The sequence below is a fragment of the Pholis gunnellus genome (assembly GCF_910591455.1).
Source record: "Pholis gunnellus genome assembly, chromosome: 11".
Taxonomy (NCBI): domain Eukaryota; kingdom Metazoa; phylum Chordata; class Actinopteri; order Perciformes; family Pholidae; genus Pholis; species Pholis gunnellus.
In genome coordinates this window covers 4,283,709-4,303,914 of record NC_136538.1, presented here as the reverse complement: position 1 = coordinate 4,303,914, position 20,206 = coordinate 4,283,709, and the positions used below count along the sequence as shown (strand labels likewise).

At 44.5% G+C, this 20,206-nt stretch overlaps 1 protein-coding gene across 3 annotated transcripts in view; it reads left to right on the top strand.

The window, feature by feature from the left end:
- Window positions 1–16,874, top strand: part of rims1a (regulating synaptic membrane exocytosis 1a) — a gene marked incomplete at both ends in the record, with an annotated part of 90,836 nt that extends 73,962 nt beyond the window's left edge. Inside the window, 14 exons of one of the 3 annotated variants that reach the window (XM_079169480.1) lie at window positions 167–256; window positions 1,613–1,696; window positions 3,205–3,261; window positions 3,548–3,613; window positions 7,576–7,685; window positions 8,661–8,779; window positions 11,201–11,361; window positions 11,495–11,700; window positions 12,313–12,345; window positions 13,423–13,591; window positions 15,425–15,537; window positions 15,715–15,816; window positions 15,981–16,120; window positions 16,656–16,874. In XM_079169480.1, the coding sequence (XP_079025606.1) occupies window positions 167–256; window positions 1,613–1,696; window positions 3,205–3,261; window positions 3,548–3,613; window positions 7,576–7,685; window positions 8,661–8,779; window positions 11,201–11,361; window positions 11,495–11,700; window positions 12,313–12,345; window positions 13,423–13,591; window positions 15,425–15,537; window positions 15,715–15,816; window positions 15,981–16,120; window positions 16,656–16,874 (1,669 nt within the window). The remainder of the gene's footprint in view (window positions 1–166; window positions 257–1,612; window positions 1,697–3,204; window positions 3,262–3,547; window positions 3,614–7,575; window positions 7,686–8,660; window positions 8,780–11,200; window positions 11,362–11,494; window positions 11,701–12,312; window positions 12,346–13,422; window positions 13,592–15,424; window positions 15,538–15,714; window positions 15,817–15,980; window positions 16,121–16,655) is intronic. The other 2 variants (XM_079169481.1, XM_079169482.1) reach the window with 2 other exon arrangements.
- Between the last annotated feature and the right edge of the window lie 3,332 nt (window positions 16,875–20,206).

The following is a 20,206-nucleotide window of genomic DNA, read 5'->3' as shown; positions in this document are numbered from 1 at the left end:
TAGTTTTGTTCTCAGTCGAGCATTATGATTTGGGGAATCTAACCTTTCCTTAAAAACACATTTTTTTTCTGTTAGTCAATTGTTTTTTTCTCTCCGTGTCTGTGTCTGTCCTCTCCTCCTGTCTCCTCCTCCATTGGATTGGCATGTTGTGCTGTGGTGCCTCTAGTGATCTGCAGCCTTCTCTGGACAGGGTTAGGAGCGCTAGCGCCAACTGTCTGACTCCAGACAATCACGCCCCCTCACCAGAGACTGAAAGGTACCAGCCTCTGCCCCCCCCCCAACCCCCCTGTAGCTCCAGTAGTCTCTTATCCTCTACCTTTCCTCGTCTTTGTAGTTCTTTGCCCTCTGAATGGTCCTAGCTGGAGATTAAGCCTGCCCCATCCTCACTCTAACCAAGACCCCTTCACTGTACACCACTCTGTTATTCCAATCTGCTGTTTCGCCCTGCAGCCCTCATGTTTCGCCACAATCCTCAAGCTCTCTATGAAGGTGCAACGATTTTCTAAAACTGACGTGGGTAGATCTATCGGCAAGGATCATTAGTAATCCTTGGCAAAAATTTGGCAAAAAAAAATTTGGCAAAGAAATTTCTTTTTGCCAAATTTCATATAATTTATTCAGATCCCCATCCAAGAATATAAGGTCTTTGTTGACCCATCATAGATTGTCACCCTATCAACAGAATCAGTGCACCTCTTCTTGTACACCTTACCTAATCACTGTATCTAAAGATCAAAGCACCCTGCTTAGTATCACACAGTCCCGGCTCGAGTGGAATCAACCCTTCAACCAACTCATGCAACTCATTTGCTAGCTTTAGTTCTTAATAATTGCTAATCCTGCTTGATCCAGGGATTTCTGCTGCCAGGGCTGCTTTTTTTCTTAACCATACCCAGAATGTAATCAAAATACCTTCTAGGATATGTTGGAATGTTTTCAAGTGTATTTTGTTAGGATACTCACATGCTATATGTACGTTGAAAGAGTTGTGGGTCCATGTGATGATCCATCCTGTCCACACTTGGCCTTGACTTGTCAAGTGACAACTGCCTAGTGTGACTGCAGTGTGAAAGATAAGGGTCAAAATACTCCGTACATCTTCATCCTGGAAGTCGCATGCAGGTTTATTGTTGGTATTTTGTTGGCAACAAATCTATAAATAACTAGCAGTTTTTCCCTAATCACACTGACAAACTAACTGAAATCATGACATCCTTGGCGGAGGTAAGGGGTAGGGCACTCAGGGAGCGCAGACCTCCGCCAATGCCATGCACGTATAATGCTAATGAAAGGGGAAAATTCCTTTGCACTCTGGGTCCTCTGGGTTTAATGGGTCCCCCCTTGGCCCATGCTACACCCTTCAGTTTCCTGAAAATTGAGCCAGTAGCTTTTACGTAATCCGGACAAACAAACTGCACCGACATAACCTCCTTGGCACAGGTAAACAAATAAAAAAACATTCTAGTAGGTCAGGTGTTCTGTTGCCCCCCCAAGTTGCCCAAAAATATGTGCACCCATTAATACCGAATAATGGAATAGCGTGGCTTTCTGATTCTGTAATGGTTTGCTGATTTGGTCATATGGGTGATATATTTTGTATGTGTACACATAGAAAATCTTTATCCCATTCCCTGCCCCGGAGACGTCCGGCAAGTCCCAGGATTCTTATCCAACATGCGTCCCCTGAAGATGACAGGTACCCTTTTGTGGACCCCCCTCAGCCGCTTCCTCTTAGAGCTTGACTAATGCCTTAAAATCTGATGCCATTATTAACCAAACCTCTAAAGTGTAAAGAGAAGGTAAATCACCAACCAGTATGTCACCTATTCCCAAGTCCCCCCCCTCCCCAGTATTGTAAGGAACTGACTGAAATACTCTGGGTTCAGTTGGCTCTTATTGGGTTCAGGCAGATGTCAAGCTCTACCGCATTTTTGCAGCTAGCTCTAATCTCTTTGCTGTGTTGTGATATCTCTTGGTAGTGAATTTGTCACCTAAACTATTCCAACTCTTTCTACTCTGGTAAAAGTGAGTGAATTTATCTTGCATCATAAAGAACGAGCTTAATCTGACTTATTTCAGCCAAATTTAGTGCAACAGGAAAGTGGCTGATTCTCACATTTTCATGTCTTTTAAGAAACAGTTCAACATTTTTAGAAAATACACTTATTCACTTACTTGCTGACTATTGGATGAGAAGATCCACACCATACTCATATTCGTCCTCTTTAGTATGTCGTTAAAGCCAAGAGAAGGTTAGCTTAGCTTAGCATAAAGACTCGTAACTGGGGTAATCAACTATCTTGGTTCTGCCAAAAGAGACGGATTATATAGACGAGACATAATTTGAACACACCCACAGCTGTTTTCCCCCTATTTCATATCTTTATGCTCTGCTATGCTAGTATCTCTTGGCTTTAGCTTCATATTTAGCAACGATTTGAGTGTGGTATCAATCTTCTCATCTCGACAAAAAAGGCGGATAATTGTATATATCCCTAAATGGTTTAAACTTTCTTATACCATAAATTGTTATTTTCTTTAAACTAATAATAGCAGCAACTGCAGGGTTTCACTTTATTTTTTTTTACAAAAACAAGATAAAATCACAAGCTATTCCTGACTTTATTTTCAATTTAGTCTTCTATCGCTTTGCCTTCATTTCTGGTTTGTGGTCAATAAGCTGGACACAGTGAAAGTGAACATGATATACAATGTAGAACTTGTTTAACTGAAAGTCTGAGTGCCCATGTATAGGTGTATAGACAAGTTCTACTTTGTTGTGGACTGTGTCACTCACATTGTGTAAAGGGTTGCTTGTATGGTTTTTCAGTTTGTGGGTGTTGTCTTTCTGGTTTGTAATTTGTTGCAGAATGGTAGCGATAGTTTTTAGTCCCTGGTCCTGTGGCTTTTCCTATCCTTCCTTCACGTTTATTCAGTCAGCCGGTTTGTTTTCTTCTGAACTTAGTAGTTTGTACTGGTTTTGCCTCGTTTAGTTTGCTTCGCCACAGTCTTTCCGAAGTGCACTCTTCGTTCTGGGAATCGCCATCTGCAGCTTCTGTGTGCTTGCCTTGTCCTACGAAGTCTCTCATTTTTTCAAGGCAAAGTGCTCAGCAATGACTTTGAATTCATGATGTCCATATATTCATACCAGAAGTGTGTGTGTGTGTGTGTGTGTCCTTGTCATCTTCATGTCCATGAATGGAGAATGTGGATGCTACTGCCTTCTCCAGAGAATTTAATTCACCTCAGTACAAAGAAGAGGTACATACACAAACACACACACACGCACAGTTACAGATGATGCATGAGTGGGTGACACCCCTTATTCATATCACAGTTCACACCATTCATCACAGAATTCCCCCTATTTCCTGTTTTTCCGGATCGTAAACGTATACGGCCGATGACAAACCCCTGACAGAGTCAGACTGCTCTAAATCTAAATGATGTCTCCTCCGTCGTGCTCTCTCTCATCTTCTCATCCATCCATCCATATTTTTTCTTTCTTTTGTGTATTGTCCCCTTTGACTCATCCACCATTCTCCAGGCAGCCTCGGACCCTGGAGACACCAGAGTGTCACACTCTTGGCAGGAAGCTCCGAGACAGCGGCAGGTAAGGCATGTACTGCAGGCTCAGCACATGTCAAGCAGCTGCTAGCTTTTCATAAACCACTCACCAGTTTGAAAGAAGCCATCTTTTCTTACCATTACAGGGGGATGTGGGGAATACAATATTCACTGTGCTTCTCTGAAATGTATCTAATTGGATATTACAGGACAAAGCTGAAATACACGAAGACATTCCATAGGGCAAAGACAAAAGCCTCCCCAGAAACAGATCTTGACTTTGGCATACATGTAAACAAATATATGCCAAATAAAGCCCACTCAACAGAGAATACCAGTATCCGTCTCCCAAAATGGATTTAGATTGTTCTGTTGTCATATTAGTTCTCAAATAGGTCGATATGTTGATGTTGGCTTATTTACATCCATCAGAACTATTATTTTTTTTGCTTGGTTTGGGTTAGTGTAAAGGTGTGTTCACACCAAACCCGATGAACACGGCGCGAATCGCGTTCATCGCGTCATTCGTGCCGCCGGTATCGCCGGGGACTATTTGTGTTCATTCGCGTGAATCGCGCTGGACACGCCGGAGAGGGGGCGTGGCTTATCGGCCTGAAAGCCGTTCAACTGTCCGCCATCAACCGTAGAAAAATAGCCTCTATTTCTGCTCAGTACGTGTTGTGGAAGTCCCAGATATCACGGGGAACTAAACGCCGTCATGTCTGGTTCATAACATAGTCCGGAGGAGCTCCGTGGATTTCATCGAGCTCACTGTGTCTAGCGAGCCACACGTCGGCTGTTTACTACAGCTGTATGAACACACAATAAACTGATTTGGCTGTGATTTAACGGCAATAAACCGACAAAAAGGGACTCCGAAATAACTACGTAATGATGCCGATTTGTATTTGTTTTCTCAATGGAGCTCGGATCGATCGGGGCTAGGCTATGCTAACATTATAGCAGCTCCATCAACACTCACAATAACGTCATATAGACGTAAATACGGTAGCGTCTGTTTATTTCATTGTTTGTACCATATGGTTTACACACACACACATGTCTACACATAGTTTGGTCCGGTCTCTACTGATATGAGGGATCGTAGAGCTCTGGGTGAACATGGCGGCTACAGCATTTATTTCCTGATTCAACAACAGCAGGACTTCACTGATGACATGGGCAGCAACTCAACGCTGATAGGCTATCGCGCTGGAGCATCACGCGATTTTTTCGCAGAAGTTCAAATATTTCAACTTCTGCGTTTGGGGCGATTCGGCGTTTTGACACGCCAAACGCGCCATCGCGTTCATCGCGTCTGTACATAGACTTTGTATGTAATCTCGCCGCGTTCATCGCGTTTGGTGTGAACACACCTTAAGAATATCAAGATCATATCATAGACACACATCTTGTCTACATACATCTTGGACCTCGTTTGATGGTTGAAAGGTGAACATTTATTGGTATTTAATTGGCAATTGGTGTTAAATATAATGTTGAATACGTTTATGTAGCTTGAGGCGTTAAGTTCATATTTAGTTCATTCCAACAAATTACGGTCGTTAGTTTTGTGACTCTTAAATTTCTCTACAGCCATGGTTTTCTAGCAACCAGAAGTGACGCGAGAGGGTGGAGCTAAGTGCTTCTGAACGCTGAATAAGAGATGTGTAGGCGCCTAAAATGGTTTCAATTAACTGTGAAGGGTATAAAATTCTAAGACGAAAACAGGGACAACTCCCAGACAGGGCAACATCGTGGTAGCAACCTATCAAACCCAAGGTAGCCCCGCCCTAAAGCATCCCCTGCTTTATGGTCTGTTTGACTCTAAATGGACCATCATTTACTAAATGAACACCATGCTGTATTGAAGAAGACTTGAAACTAGAGACTGAGACCATAAACTCATGTTTACAATGTTTACTGAGGTAATAAATCAAGAGAGAAGTAGAGTCATTTTCTCATAGACTTCTATGCAACCAGAGGAGGGCCATTCGAGAGGACACACGTTGAAGGCACTTCTTCATTGGCTTCACTTTTCAGAGCCAGAAGTTGCCGCCTGGTCAATGCTAACATGCTGATGTTTAGCAGATATAATCTTTATGTTTGGGGCAGGTTATATGCAGGTTATATAGCTAACATTTGCTAATAATAGCACTACACCCAAAGTACATTTTAGGATGATGAGAATTTCCTTAGTTTTGCAGTTTTTTTTGGTCGCAAACTTAAGTATTGAGCAAATAAAAAATTTGACCCGGTGGAAGAATAGAATTCATCTTGTGGTGGACATTATACAAAAATGTATGGCTATCCATCCAATACTTTCACTTGAATGTCACATGATTTAGATGACCTTTTATATTTATTTGTATTCTTTTGCTTTTTTTTTCTCTCCATTTTCCTCGACCCCATCTTTCTTCCCGTTTTTTTCGTTCCTGCACGCTGCTGCTTCCACACTGTGTTGCGGGGGCTTTGGGTTTGTATGGCACTTGTGTGTCTATGCGCGTGTGTGTGTGTGTACCAGAATCAAGCCCACCTCCATCTTAAGGGGCTCCAGAGGAAAGAAGGCCCCACTGCGGCCCCTTGGTAAGGGGATTCCCCTAGAATGATAGATAGAGATACTGTGGTGGAGAGGGACAAGACAGGGCTGCTCTCTCACTCCCTCGTGCGTTTTATGTGTTTCTGTGTTTCTGTGACCCGTCTTTGCCACATCGCAGCCCTCGCAGCTGCCGTTGTGTGTTTGTGTGTATGTGTTGTCAAGACTGTGTGCGCTCGAAGCGGATCTGTAAGTGTCGAGTTAAGTTTTTTTTGTTAAGCGTAAAACGGCAGAGCGGACGGCCAGTAAAATGTAATTTTTTTAATGGAAATTTGTTACAATGGAACTGTTGATGTATCCGTGTAAAAATAAAGAAATCATATCCACATTGTTAGGCAGTGGTGTTAGTATTACTGATACATTTTATAGTTTTACTCTTGTTTTTAAACTCATGTTGTTGTAATTCACCTTTTCTATTTATATATAAAATTATAAATGACTATATTTACCTCACTTTTATTGCTATTTTTATATTTGCACTGCTGTCACTTAATAATTATAACTCTATTGCTCATATATTCTTTATATTTTCATTCTATTGTTATTATTCTGTTAAACTCTGGCACAAGAAGGGATTAATGAAGTTTTATATTATCTTATTTTATTTAATACTTAATGGAATAATCAAAGTATTATTATTATTATTATTATCATAAGAATATGCAATGGATTTGATTGTCATCGTGCCAAAAGACATGGAGTAGACAAAGTAGTTCTGGGTAGTTCAGGGTGAAATAGGGAACGGGTTTTGTGAATAACCCCTGGTCTCGGGTCTGTCGTGAGAATGGATTACAGATGAATGGGTGTCTGCAGACGTGGTGGGATTTGTGCTTAAAGGCTTTCACCTTCTCTATGTGTTCTTCCGCTGTCTTAACCTTTATTTGCTGCTCTTCCTGCGACAGGATCCCTCACCATCGACCCCCTGAACGAGCTTCACTCTGTGAATTTGCTGCTGATTTTTCACTAAACTATTGTGGCTGTTCTTTCATTTCGACGGCGTATATTTCTTTTCCTATCGCCACATTCTGTTGCTTCATTTAAAAAAATGCAACTTTATATATTTGATGTTGCTCGTCTTAAGAAAAGAAACGTGGGATGACGGCTGGTTCCTTTGGTGGATGTTCTGCTCAGTGTTTTGTGTTTCTCACGTGAATTTCAACCACTTTTAATGTCGAACATGATGCTGATCTGAATAGGATCAACTCCAGAGATGTGAACTCCATCCAGCGAGTGCCAACCGGAGCTGCTGTGTCACAAACATATTGACTTTAATTTCATTTTCTCTCTTTTTTTTCATCCCCCATATTTTTCATCCTTTTTTTGTCCATTCTTCTTCCCCACCCCTCCCTCTCTCTCTCTCTCTTTCTCTCCCACCCTTTGTCTGCCTCACTATCACTCCCATCCCGTGTCAGGGGCTACCTCCAAGGTGGTGCGTCTCTTTCCTCCTCAGTGACGTCCTCCTCCGCCCGCAGAGTGAGGCAACTCCCACAGCTTCCCCCCAAGAGCAGCACTGTAGAGCAAGGTAACGGAGATGTCTGTTGCTTCTGTGTGTTAAACTGAAGCATTCGCGAGTCCAGGTGAGGGGGGGGATCTCTTTATCCCCATGTACAGCGTTGACTGTAGCAGGCTGACGCAAACCCACATGCCCACATCTTCAGAACATGCTGTATAAAAATGAAAAATATATAAATCTTGGTTTAAAGAGATAGTTTGGACAAAAGCACGAGAGTAAAGTAATGTACTGCTGTGGACGGAGGGCACTAGCAAAATGTATTTAAGCTAAAAAAATCAGTTTAAGTGTATATTAAGAATATTTTCCCCACTTTACATGCCCACAAACAGCCTTTTTCAGAAGGGGAACCTAAGCCGTTATATCCATCTATGCTCTCTTCAAAGCTGCTAGACTTCACTGACAGAAACAGTCATTTTACCTCTGCATCGACAGGTTAGTTTGCTCGTGTTACCGTGTGACTTTGGTGAATTTGAACCAACCCTGAAACACTAAAGTCATCTACTGTAGCACTACACCGACTATTGATACGTACCTCTTACAGCCCCACTTTAAAACATTTAAGGAATCCTTAAAGTGGGGCATTTTCTCCATCGCTCTCTATGATGTATGGATGTGTTGAGGGAAAGAGGAAGGAAACCAGTCAGAGTTTCAGGAGGGTTATGTACTGGACACTATTTTGGGGAGGGGGGGCGGGCGCTGTTACTTTCTGGAGCATCTCCTGATTGCCTGGCAACCTCGCAGTGGCGACAAGACTCCGGGGAAGTCACCGCTCTCTGCCAAGTTGTTTAACTGTTGCTTCTATTTCCTGAAATATTACTTACTGTTTGAGCTAAAGTGTTAGCGTTTGCAACTTTTTTCAGGACTGCGTGTTTATGTTCTGCAAATAGGGTCAACTTGCAGTGCGGTGTCTGATTTAAGTTGGAGTTTTTTAAGTGTCTTGTATTGTGTGTTTGTGTGTGTGTGTGTGTGTGTGTGTGTGTGTAGCCCTGGTAGCAGAGGAGTGCGTTCGTCAGCTCCAGATGAGGGTCCATTCCAACCGGGCGTCAGCTACCGCCACCTCCAGCCAACAGGACCTGGACCGACCCCTCAAGAACAAACGGGAGGTGGGCCACAACTGTTATTTATTTCATTGTTTTGGCGGTGGGGTGGGGGGGTAGTTGGGGGCTTCATGCAGTCTCACTTTGAAACCAACTCGGCGGGAGAACGGAGGACAATAAGGGTTCCAGCCAGAGAGCATGTGCCATAATGTTGCTGAAGTAGCAGTGAATTGCATTTAATTTCCCCCAATATTTGAGTAATACTCTGCATGTAAGACTGATTAGTAGGATTCATATTACAATAAGCAGTATTTAGGCTACTTTTAAAGGCACCCTGTTAAATACGTACACAGGTGTTACTTATTTGCACAGCTTGTTATACCATTTCCTATGTTTTTTTCATTGCAGGAAAGTCACAGGTATAATCGATATCACAGTAAGCCAGTTTTTTTGGCCTTTCGAAATTACTCGGAAGTGGCAGTCATGATAAGAGCTGGTAAAATTTTCTAAACGCGAAGATGCTTCAATGATTCCCAGGGGTTGCAAACTTGTCACGAGAAAAATGTCATTTTGAAATTTTGTGTTTCCCTCCCGAGACGCTGCTTGGGCCTTTCGTCCCGTCTGTTTTTTGCTGGCCTCCAGAGGCAGGTTGTGTCCTCCACATCTCTTTTGATGACTCGTCATGACGTTTTCCATTGAGGGAATGTGGTTCAGAAAAGACATAAAAGGACGTAATTTCTCAGCACAAAAAAGCACAGGTGTTCCACCTTTGCTTTGTCCTGCCACGACACGCTAAAAGACAGATCACTTTTTCTTATAGCGGAGAAGTTATACCTTTATCATTGGTTGATGGAGTTTTGGCGCACCCATATCCCTGCCGAAGGCCGCTAAGGTGGTCAAAAAGCTCCTTGGTGGCAAGGCACCGGGGGTGGATGAGATCCACCCTGAGATGCTGAAGGCAATGGACACTGTTGCCTCTTCAATGTCGCATGGGGGTCGGGATCAGTGCCTATGGACTGGTGGTTCCCATTTTCAAAAAGGGGGACCGGAGAGTGTGCTCGGGGTATCACACTACTCAGCCTCCCGGGTAAGGCTTATGCCAGGGTGCTGGAGAGGAGGCTCTGACCGTTTGTCGAACCTCGGATTCAAGAGGAGCAGTGCGGATTCCGTCCTGGCCGTGGAACAGTGGACCAGCTCTTCACCCTCGCAAGGCTACTGAAAGGGTCCTGGGAGTTTGCCCAACCAGTCTACATGTGCTTTGTGAACTTGGAGAAGGCTTTCGACCGGGTCCCTCGGGGGTTCTTTTGTTGGGGGGTGCTGCAGGAGTATGGGGTGCCGGACCTGTTACAACGGGCCATCCGGTCTCTGTACGACTGCAGTAGGAGCTGTGTCCGTATTCTCGGCAATAAGTCAGACACGTTCCCGGTGGGTGTTGGCCTCCGCCAGGGCTGCCCTTTGTCACCGGTCCCGTTTGTGACTTTCATGGACAGGATTTCTAGGCGCAGCCAGGGGGTGGAGAACGTCAGGTTCGGGGGTCTCGGGATCACCTCTCTGGTGTTTACAGATGATGTGGTCCTCTTGGCCTCCTCGGATCGTGACCTCCAGCATTCACTGGGGCGGTTTGCAGCCGAGTGTGAAGCGGCGGGGATGAGAGTTAGCACCTCCAAATCTGGTGCTCTGCCGGAAACCGGTGGATTGCTCCCTCCAGGTGGGGACGGAGTGCCTACCTCAAGCGAAGGAGTTCAAGTATCTCGGCGTCTTGTTCACGACAGAGGGTAAGATGGAGCGGGAGATCGACAGGCGGATCGGTGCGGCTGCAGCAGTAAAGCACGTCTTGGTGAAGAGGGAGCTTAGCTGGAAGGTAAAGCTCTCAATTTACTGGTCGGTCTACGTTCCGACCCTCACCTATGGTCAGGAACTCTGGGTCGTGACCGAAAGGACAAATGAGTTTCCTCCGTAGGGTGACCGGGCTCAGCCTTAGAGATAGGGTAAGGAGCTCGGACATCAGGAGGGAACTTGGAGTCGAGGCGCTACTCTTTTGCGTCGAAAGGAGTCAGCTGAGGTGGTTCGGGCATCTGATTAGGATGCCTCCTGGACGCCTCCCACTGGAGGTTTTCCGGGCACAGCCAACTGGTAGGAGACCCCGGGGAAGACCCAGAACACGCTGGAGGGATTATATCTCCCAGCTGGCCTGGGAACGCCTCGGGATCCCCCAGAATGAGCTAGATGTTGCGGGGGAGAGGGAAGTCTGGATCAGCCTGCTTGGCCTGCCACCGCGACCCGACCACGGATAAGCGGAGGAAGATGGATGGATGGATGTATTGAATTGAATTTAGCAGTCTTTATACTTCCTCGTTCAAGATTACGTGGATAACATACGAAAAAATCACGTTGGCATATCTACGAATTATGATGCACTATTTTTTGTCGCCATTGCTATGAATGCTGGATGACACCAGCCTGTTGTGTGATGTGTGTTTCCCGCAGCTCTACAAGGACCAGAGGCGGAGCAGCGAGAACGTCTCCCATAAGTCCTCGGACAGCGATGTCAGCGACGTGTCAGCCATCTCTCGAACCAGCAGTGCCTCTCGCATCAGTAGCACCAGCTACATGTCCATCCAGTCGGAGAGACCCCGGGGACGCTTCAGGTACACACACACACACACACACAAACTCGCTCTCTTTTCTTTTATAGTTTTGTGTGTATTATTCCCGTATACTTTTCGGTATATTAAGTCACATAAAACGAACTTGAGCTTTGGTTTGACGAGCGATGATCAGCAGGGCCATGCGAGCAACGGGCCGCCACATGATGAAGAGCACCAGCGTGAGCGGCGAGATCTACGGCATGGAGCATGCAGACGGCAGCCAATCGGACACGGCACTCGGGAGCGGCATCAAGAAGCGGCGCTCGAGCCTCAGCCAGCGCGTCGTCGCCATTCTGCCATCCAGACGCAGCCGGAGCACCTCGCAACTCAGCCAGACGGGTCAGAGAAACAGTCATCCACACGGAAACACTAACCATAGACACCTTACTGAAGGCCCCTTTAAACAAAAATCGCTGGGTGTGTTGTTTCTGAATTATAAGTCGCTTTGGATAAAAGCGTCTGCTAAATGACTGTAATAATGTAATGAGGCTACTTCGAATAAATTGCACCGTATGTACATTGCACGTCCCAGTTAAAACACTCGATTGCATCACAGTTTAGTGAAATGATCTCCTCTTGGCACAGAAACCAATATTTTACATATATACGTTTGGCCAAACCTGCTCTAGTGTTTCGTTGTCGAGGACAATGGCAGTAAAGCTCCCTTGAATCTCAGAGAGACGGTGCAGTCAATAGTGAACACGCTCAAAGAGCTGGTTTGGATTAACAGATGCATCATGGGTGCATTTATTTACGTAGTTGATTTTTATCAAAACAGAAACAAACAGCTCACACACTGTAAAGAGACTTCAGTTGGTTACTGACGTTGGAACACATTTTGATCATTTTACCAGTGTAGCCAGTGTTGCTGTTGTTTATGATGATGTTGTTCTTTATTGGCTTTGTTGTTGTTGTTGTTGTTGTTGTTGTTGTTGTTGTGTGTTATTGCAGAGGCGGCGGGTAAGGCGGCGGACAGACAGAAAGGTAAAGCAATAGTTGGGCTGAAAGACAGACAGACAGACAGACAGACAGTCAGTTTGAAAGGAGGACAGTCAGACACTTACTTCAGGTGATACTTCTAAGGATTTATAGGTTAGAAATGTGCATTGTTGGTAAATAATAAACCAAGCATGGTATTATATTATATAGCAGGATTAAATACATTTATGTAGCAGCTGTTAAATGGAACTTCTCTGATCTTTTTCTTTATGTTGTTCAAGAGTTAAAATAATGAAGCATCACAATGCACTTTAAAAAAGTTTTGAAGAGACACAGATGCAGATAAAATAGAACAAACTCAGGCAGACCGACAGACAGACAGAGAGAGGCAGAGAGGGAGAGTTGTAGAATAGCTCTGTTAGACAGAGAAAGGTTCCCAGCCCCTTCCTGAACTCTGTCTCCGGCACACTCCCTTACTCCACCCTCTTCTATCCCCACCGAGTTCAGTTCTTCGAGAAAGCCTGGCCTGAACCAAAAGATTGTCTCAATAGTCTAATTGTTACGTGTTAACGCACATGCAGAAACTAAATCTGAAACACCAGTATCTTTTTGGGTGGACTGAAAGGACGTCAGGCTTTAAAAAGATCTGAACTCCCCCTTTAAGTCCAGATGTTTGACTTCCTCAACCTTCCGAGTTTTTACCTTCACATCCCTGCCAAGCATTCTAGTTTTGGGTGGAGTAACTGAGCCATGTTTTCTTCCTGTAGTGACCTCATCACCTAAAAACAGTCGATATTACTTCCTTTTACACAATTTTCTAGCATCCTAAAGACTGCTATGTATTTATCTTGTAACAGAAATTCTGTCTTGCGATGTTGGTGAGGTCACCATGGGATATTGATTTGCACGGGGTGGCCTGCGTAATGATGAACCTCCGCCTACAGTTATCAGGCTTGTCAGAGTTACCACCCATGACTTGATGCAAAAAAAGAAGTATTAAAGTCCTACTTTTTTTCTCATATTCCATACAAACACCAGTGCACATGAGACGCCTGATAACTGAGCCTCGGTTAAAAATAATGGCTCGTGAAAGTCGTTTAACGGCCTCTTGTTCTGCTTCAGAAGCACCGGCAGGGAAGAAGGTGGGTAAGGGCGGCGGCAGCAGCAGCATCCAGAGGAGCGTGGAGACGGGCATGGCGGTGGAGTACCCGCGGGGAGGGTCGGCCATGAACCGGCAGGCCAGCAGAGAGTCGACCGATGGCAGCATGAACAGCTACAGCTCTGAGGGGAAGTACGTACGGAGAAGCATAGACCTTCATGTATGACAATTTCCCCCACCCCACCCACCTCTCCATCCCCTAGAAGCAGAGAGAGTGCCGGGGTAGAGGGGTTGTTTAGTTGAATCTAACTGAGGTTCTTGCAAGTTGGAATCTAAGGACTCCATGGCTCTGAAACATCAGTAGCCTGACTGTGCTGTGTGTCCATAACTCCACAGCGCTGTCCGTGGTGCTGAAGTAGTAAACAGATTTGTATTTGCGACTTTTTGACTGATTTCCAACTTTCTGTCAGATTCGTCTTGGATCTGTAATATTCATTAAACTACATTGGTTGGGGGGGGGGGGGAATGGACAACATTACATAATAGCCCATGGGCAGAATAATGCAACAAAGTACTATGATAAAATAACGTAGATGCCAGATTTCCGTTTAGCATACATTGTGTTTATTGATTAGTCCTTCTAGCAGATTTGGTTTTTCATCTTTCTATTGCATGGCTAAACATTTGTTGGCTGGGATAATGGCTATTCTAATAAATGTGTCGTCCAGTAGGGTTAGTCTAAAAACTTCAATTCTAAGCCAATTTTACGGAAACTTGACATTCCATGATGAGAATCTGAATCAAGCTACATGATAACGCCAATTTGTAAAAAGTCTAAATCCATGCTTTGTTAGTTCTCTCCGCAAGGTGACAAGTAAACAACTTTTCAAATTCTGAATTTGTGAATGGAGCCCGGATCGATCGGTGCTAGGCTATGCTAACATTGTAGCTGCTCCATCAAAACTCAAAATAACAGCATCTAGGCGTAAATACGGGAACGTCATTATTGTTTATACCATATGGTTCATACACATGCATTTTTAAACATAGTTTCGTCTGGTCTCTACTAATATAAGGTATCTTAGAACTCTGGGAGAACCCCTACTACAGTATATGTTTTTCTAGTTCAACAATGTCAGTACGTCAGCGATGACAGGAGGAGATCTCAACGCTGATAGGCTTTTGCCTCACAGCGAATGAGTTATACCTCCTTTATGCTGCATCTTTTATTGTCTGCTGCCATGTTCATAGCTTAGGCAATCAGCGTGGCTCTAGGGATGGTCCTTCCACCACTTTGGTCCAGACTGAAATATCTGAACTATTGGATGGATTGCCATGATATTCAGTTCCTTCCCATCGGGATGAATTGTAATAACTAGGGGCGATCCTCTGATGTTTTTGTTCATCCAGTCCTTTGGTTTATTGCCAAATACCTGCAAAACAAATGGCATCCCATCAGCCTCAGCTCTACTTGGTGTTTAGTGCTAATTCGCAAACTTAGATGGTGAACACGGTAGATATAACACCTGCTTAAACTCAGCGTGTTGGCATCGCATTGGCATTTATCTCAAAGCAGCCTTGCGGAGATGCATGCAAAGCTGTAGATACAATTCTGTATTAATCAATCCGGCTCTCTACACAGGCCAAGTAACAGGCACGCACCTGCGCCAAACACATAAGCTTGACTTGAAGCGTACTTTTTACACTTCGCGTCTATTTTAATGCCGTTTTACGTGTGTAACGTGCCTGAATGCATCACGAGCAGACACACACTGCGCCATAACCACTTCCCAACAATTACTTGCAGACATCTTCTTCTGAGGCAAATTTGTGATTCGTGATTTTGGGCTATACAAAATACATTGAATTGAATTGTTTGACTTGCTCACTCGAAAACCCCCCCAAAAAGCACTTAATAGAGACCCATTTTTACGAACATATCTTTGTACCTTTAATTACATCTTATGGTGTGTTTTGAGCGATGATGTAGGAATTATTGAATCATTTTGTGTGTGTGTGCGTCAGTCTGATCTTCTCAGGTATGCGGTTGGGCGCCGACAGTCAATTCAGTGACTTCCTGGACGGTTTAGGCCCCGGTCAGCTGGTTGGCCGGCAAACACTGGCCACGCCTGCCATGGGTGAGTGATGGCTCCCTCTGAAACCACTGCACATTCCATACCCAGAAATTTACATTTGTAATGCAAAAATGAAAACTACAGATCTAAGGTTAGATTTTACACATACAACTTCATCTCCACCATACTGTATATACTGTGTATGTGCTGATTTAAAAACATATCCTCCTATACACACAGGTGATGTTCAGATCGGTTTGATGGATAAGAAAGGTCAGCTGGAGGTGGAGGTGATCAGGGCTCGAGGCCTTACCTCCAAACCAGGCTCCAAATCTCTCCCAGGTAACATACACACACACACACACACACAATCCTTAAACAAGATGCTTGAATGTCAAACTTAAACACAGGCACAACCCTGACAAAGCTCCTCCCTCCATCCTTCTATCTGCACTCCCTCTTTTCTCCCTTTTCCCTCCCTCTAAACCCCGTCCCCACACCCTCAGCTCCCTATGTCAAGGTGTACCTGCTGGATAATGGAACTTGTAAAGCCAAAAAGAAAACCAAGATTGCACGAAAGACCCTGGAGCCACTCTACCAGCAGCACCTGCTCTTCGAGGAGAGTCCCCAGGGCAAGGTGCTTCAGGTAATCTTCTGCACTTTAATCTCAAAAAGACTGAACGACCAACCATTGCTCTGTTTGTAATGAGAATGCCCATAAAAAGATTTCAATCTAAACTTATTTTGATTAACTGCATGAAGTAAAGAAAGCTTTTAGGTCATGGTTTAACAGATCATAGTAGTGTAATTGTCTCTATGCTAGAGCTGTAGACTTAAGACTTTCGACTTGAATAAACTAAACTGCTGTGAGAAGAGAATTTAAAGGGGCAGTGTGAAGAATGTAGTGCCATCTAGTGGTGAGGTTGCAGATTGCAACGTACTGAATGCCCCTTTACTCACCCCTCCGTTTTTTTTTCCGAATTAACCCAGGATTAAACCTGAATTGAACTGGATTTTAAGCAGGATATAAACCACCTGAGCTAAACTGGATTTAAACCAGAATTAAACTAGAATTAAGCCAGGGATAAACTGATGTTAATATGGAGTTAAAAGTGGAATTCAAGTTTAGAGCTAAACTGGGTTTAAATAGCCTAACTCGTCTCTTTTTTTCTCTCCTCTAGGTGATAGTATGGGGTGACTATGGACGATTGGACCACAAATGCTTCATGGGCGTAGCACAGATCTTATTGGAGGAGCTGGACCTCTCAAGCACGGTGATTGGCTGGTACAAACTGTTTCCGCCGTCCTCATTGGTGGACCCTACGTTAGCTCCGCTCACGCGACTGGCGTCTCAGACGTCACTGGACAGCTCAGGACCGCCACCAGGCGTTCGGTCCTAGTGACCGAGTGGCGACCGCAGCCCCCCCCCCCCCCCCTTTTAAAATATCCCTTAAATGACAAAACAATGGACCACAGCTACTGGACCGGGACTGAGCAGAGGGCGAGAACGACGGGCCCTCGGTCAGCCAATGAAAAAGCCAGTCGGAGCAACAGGGAACGAGAGAGGAGTGTGTGTGAGAGAGAGAGGGAGAGAGGGAGAGGGAGAGGGAGAGACAGAACTAGCCAATCAAAGCCTAGCTGGAGTCCGACAATCACGTCTCACACCTTCCCTCTTTCCTCGTCCGTATTCCTCTTTGTTTTTTCGAGGCTTTGCTTTCTTTGTTTCTCTCATCTGCTGCTGCAGCAGTGGAGGATCCTGTCCGACATTCTTCACCTCTTGCTGAAGTTTTTCTGTCTTTTCTTTTCTCCTTCGTCCTCCTTTTCGCCCCAATCAGAGATAGGGATGTGCCAATCCCACTTTTTCACCCCCCCCCACCCCGATACCTATACCTGGGCTGGGTATCGGATGATGCCAAAAACCGATCCGCTACCAGTGTTTAATTAATATGCTGTATGTATCAGCACTTAGACAGGAATTCAAATTCCAGTATGTAATGTTTGGCATATAAACAGAACTAAATTGAATCGATCTGCCCCTTTGTCACAGATATCCGATTCAGCTATTTGAGTCAGTATCGGCCCGATATCAGTATGGGTGCACGCCCAATGAGAGTCCCCCCCGAGCAAAATGGAGTCCTCCACCTCCTAGCCCTCCAGCCAATCAGAGTAGAGCTTGCTGCTAGGCCACGGGGATGAGTGGTGTAAACAATGCGCCGGAGCTAGCAAGTAGCGAACCGAGGCGGCTTCACTCAGCCGTGCCGTCAAGTGGATTGGTGGCCGTTGTCTCTGCCGGTGTTACCATGGTGACGCCGCAAATGAGCACTAAGAGGCAGCGGTTTGGGTTAGCTCTTTAGGTGAAGGGAGCCTTGTTTTGACAGATGAAAGCAAGCACAAGGAAAGCTCAACTCCTTTATTTGGACAGAGTAAACGACAATTTTATTTTTTCATTTTGAATCATTTTTTTTCCGTCTTTGTTCAGAGTTCAGAATGGTACCACGAGGTGCAGACTCCCTCTGTGTACGTATGTGTTTCAAGCGATGGCGCGCTATTTGCCCGAAACACCCTTTGCCCAAGCCCCACCCCCCAGGAGGGAGCAGCAGCATGACTCGGGGGATGCCCCGCCCCCCCCAGCCCACCCCCCCCCCCCCCCCCCCCCCGGCCCCGAGCCGCATGCATGTTTCTTTCGTTCTGTTCGTTTTCTGTTTTTGTTTGTTTTCTACTTTTTTTCCTTTTTTTTGTAAAAATAAAAAGACAAGACAAACGAACGAACGATTCTAAAAAAAATTATAATAAAAGAAAACAGGAAAAAAAATTAAAAGGACTAGACCGTGTGTGTGTTAGTTCCACATACTTTTAGGCCAGCTTGTATGTTGCATGTTCTTGTACAGTTTGCTCGTACTGAATATGAATACAAACCGAGAAAAGCCAAGCCATCCCCGACAGGAGCGAACCATAGAGATAGAGGGGGGGGAGGTGGGGTTCAAACTCCGCCCAGGCCACGCCTTCCACTCTGGGTCGAAATATCCTTGTTAGGAAGTCTCCGGAACAAAAACAAATTCTCTTTTTGTTTTCATTTGTTTCTTTGAACCCTTTTGAGAAACAGTGCTGTTTTGTAGTACTGAGCTTACTGGAGCCCCCTGGCGTATCTTTCAGGGTGTCTGTATCCAAACCGTAGTTTAAGACAGTCGGGGCTAGAGACAGAGATAGAGAATGTGTGTATAACAGCTAAATGTATATGAAGTATAATTATGAGTTTGACAGAAGTTATAAAGATATAGATATATGAATATAAAGAGTGTATCTGAGCGTACACCCGTCACACACACTGTACACCCTGTACATACAAACCGGGAGGAGCAGCTTCAACTTGAGTTATGAACAAACGGAACATCGCTGACACACAAACATTCCTGGTTTCGTCGACGGAATTTGCGTCCTGTGGATGTGCTCGAGCCGCTGAGTGGCACCGAGCCACAAGGGGGCGCAAAATGGCCCACCCACCCCCCCAGTCTCAGTTGCAGAAAAAAAAACAAGCTAACTAATTGGAACAAACTTTTCTTCTCTTTAAATCCCCCTTCCACCTGTTTAGCACTATCGGTTTGGACTGGACTTCTAAAGCCAACGAGAAATGTGATTTTTGCGGACATATTTTGCGGATGTTTCTGTTGAAAAACCCTCGGCGGTGTGGCCAGCCGCCCTTTCCTTTGTCAGTATTACTCCAGGAATACTGATTGTTTACAGCCCACTCCAAAACCACAATTTTAGACGAAAGACTAAAGTATTCACTGCAACATTTCTTGTTTGTACAACAGATGTGGCTCTACCGATGTGTATGTTTTATATTCAAGAGTTCATTTTTATTATTTACAAATAAAAGACTGTGTGGAAGAAGATCATGGCTTTTTTCACATTATTGTGAAGAAGGTAACGTGTCTATTTGTTTGTGACACTATTTTTCAGTGGTGCATATAAACAGAGAACGCTGGAAGAATTCAAGATAAACCTTTTCCCCGTTGCAGTGCCTTGCAAAAGTGTTCACCCCCTTTGGTATTTTTTCCTACTTTGTTGCATTAAAACCTGGAATTAAAATTGATTTTTATTTGGATTTTATGTAAAAACCTACACTAAAAGGTGAAGAGAAATGAAAACAACTTTCTTTTCTTCAAAAACGTCCAAAAAAAAAAGAAACTTGTATGTGCATGTTATGTTTTCAGCCCCTTTGCCATGAAGCACCTACATAAGCTCTGGTGCCACCAGTTACCTTCAGAAGTCACTATTTAAGTGGCACATGATCTAACGGAGCACCATTATATCCATTACTACAAAATGGAAAGAATATGCCACCACAACAAACCTGCCAAGAAAGGACAAAGACTCACAAACCGGTTCATCCGAAGAGGCAACAAAGAGATCAAAGCGAACCCTGAAGAAGCTGGAAAGCTCCACAGCATCTGTCCATAGGAGCACTTTTAGCTGTACACTTCACAGAGCTCGGCTTCGTGGATGAATGGTCAGAAAAAAAGCCATTGCTTATAGCGAACAAAAAAGCAATGGTTTTCTTCTGGCTACTCGGTGTTCGTCCTCTCTTAGATTACACACAGGTGGACCGTATTTGACTGATTATGTTGAAAATCTAATTAATCTAAAAATCTATTGGTTTTGTGTACGGCGACACAAGTTGTCAGTTTTTTGTTCTTTGTTTTGTTGTACTTGGCACAACTTATTTTACGGG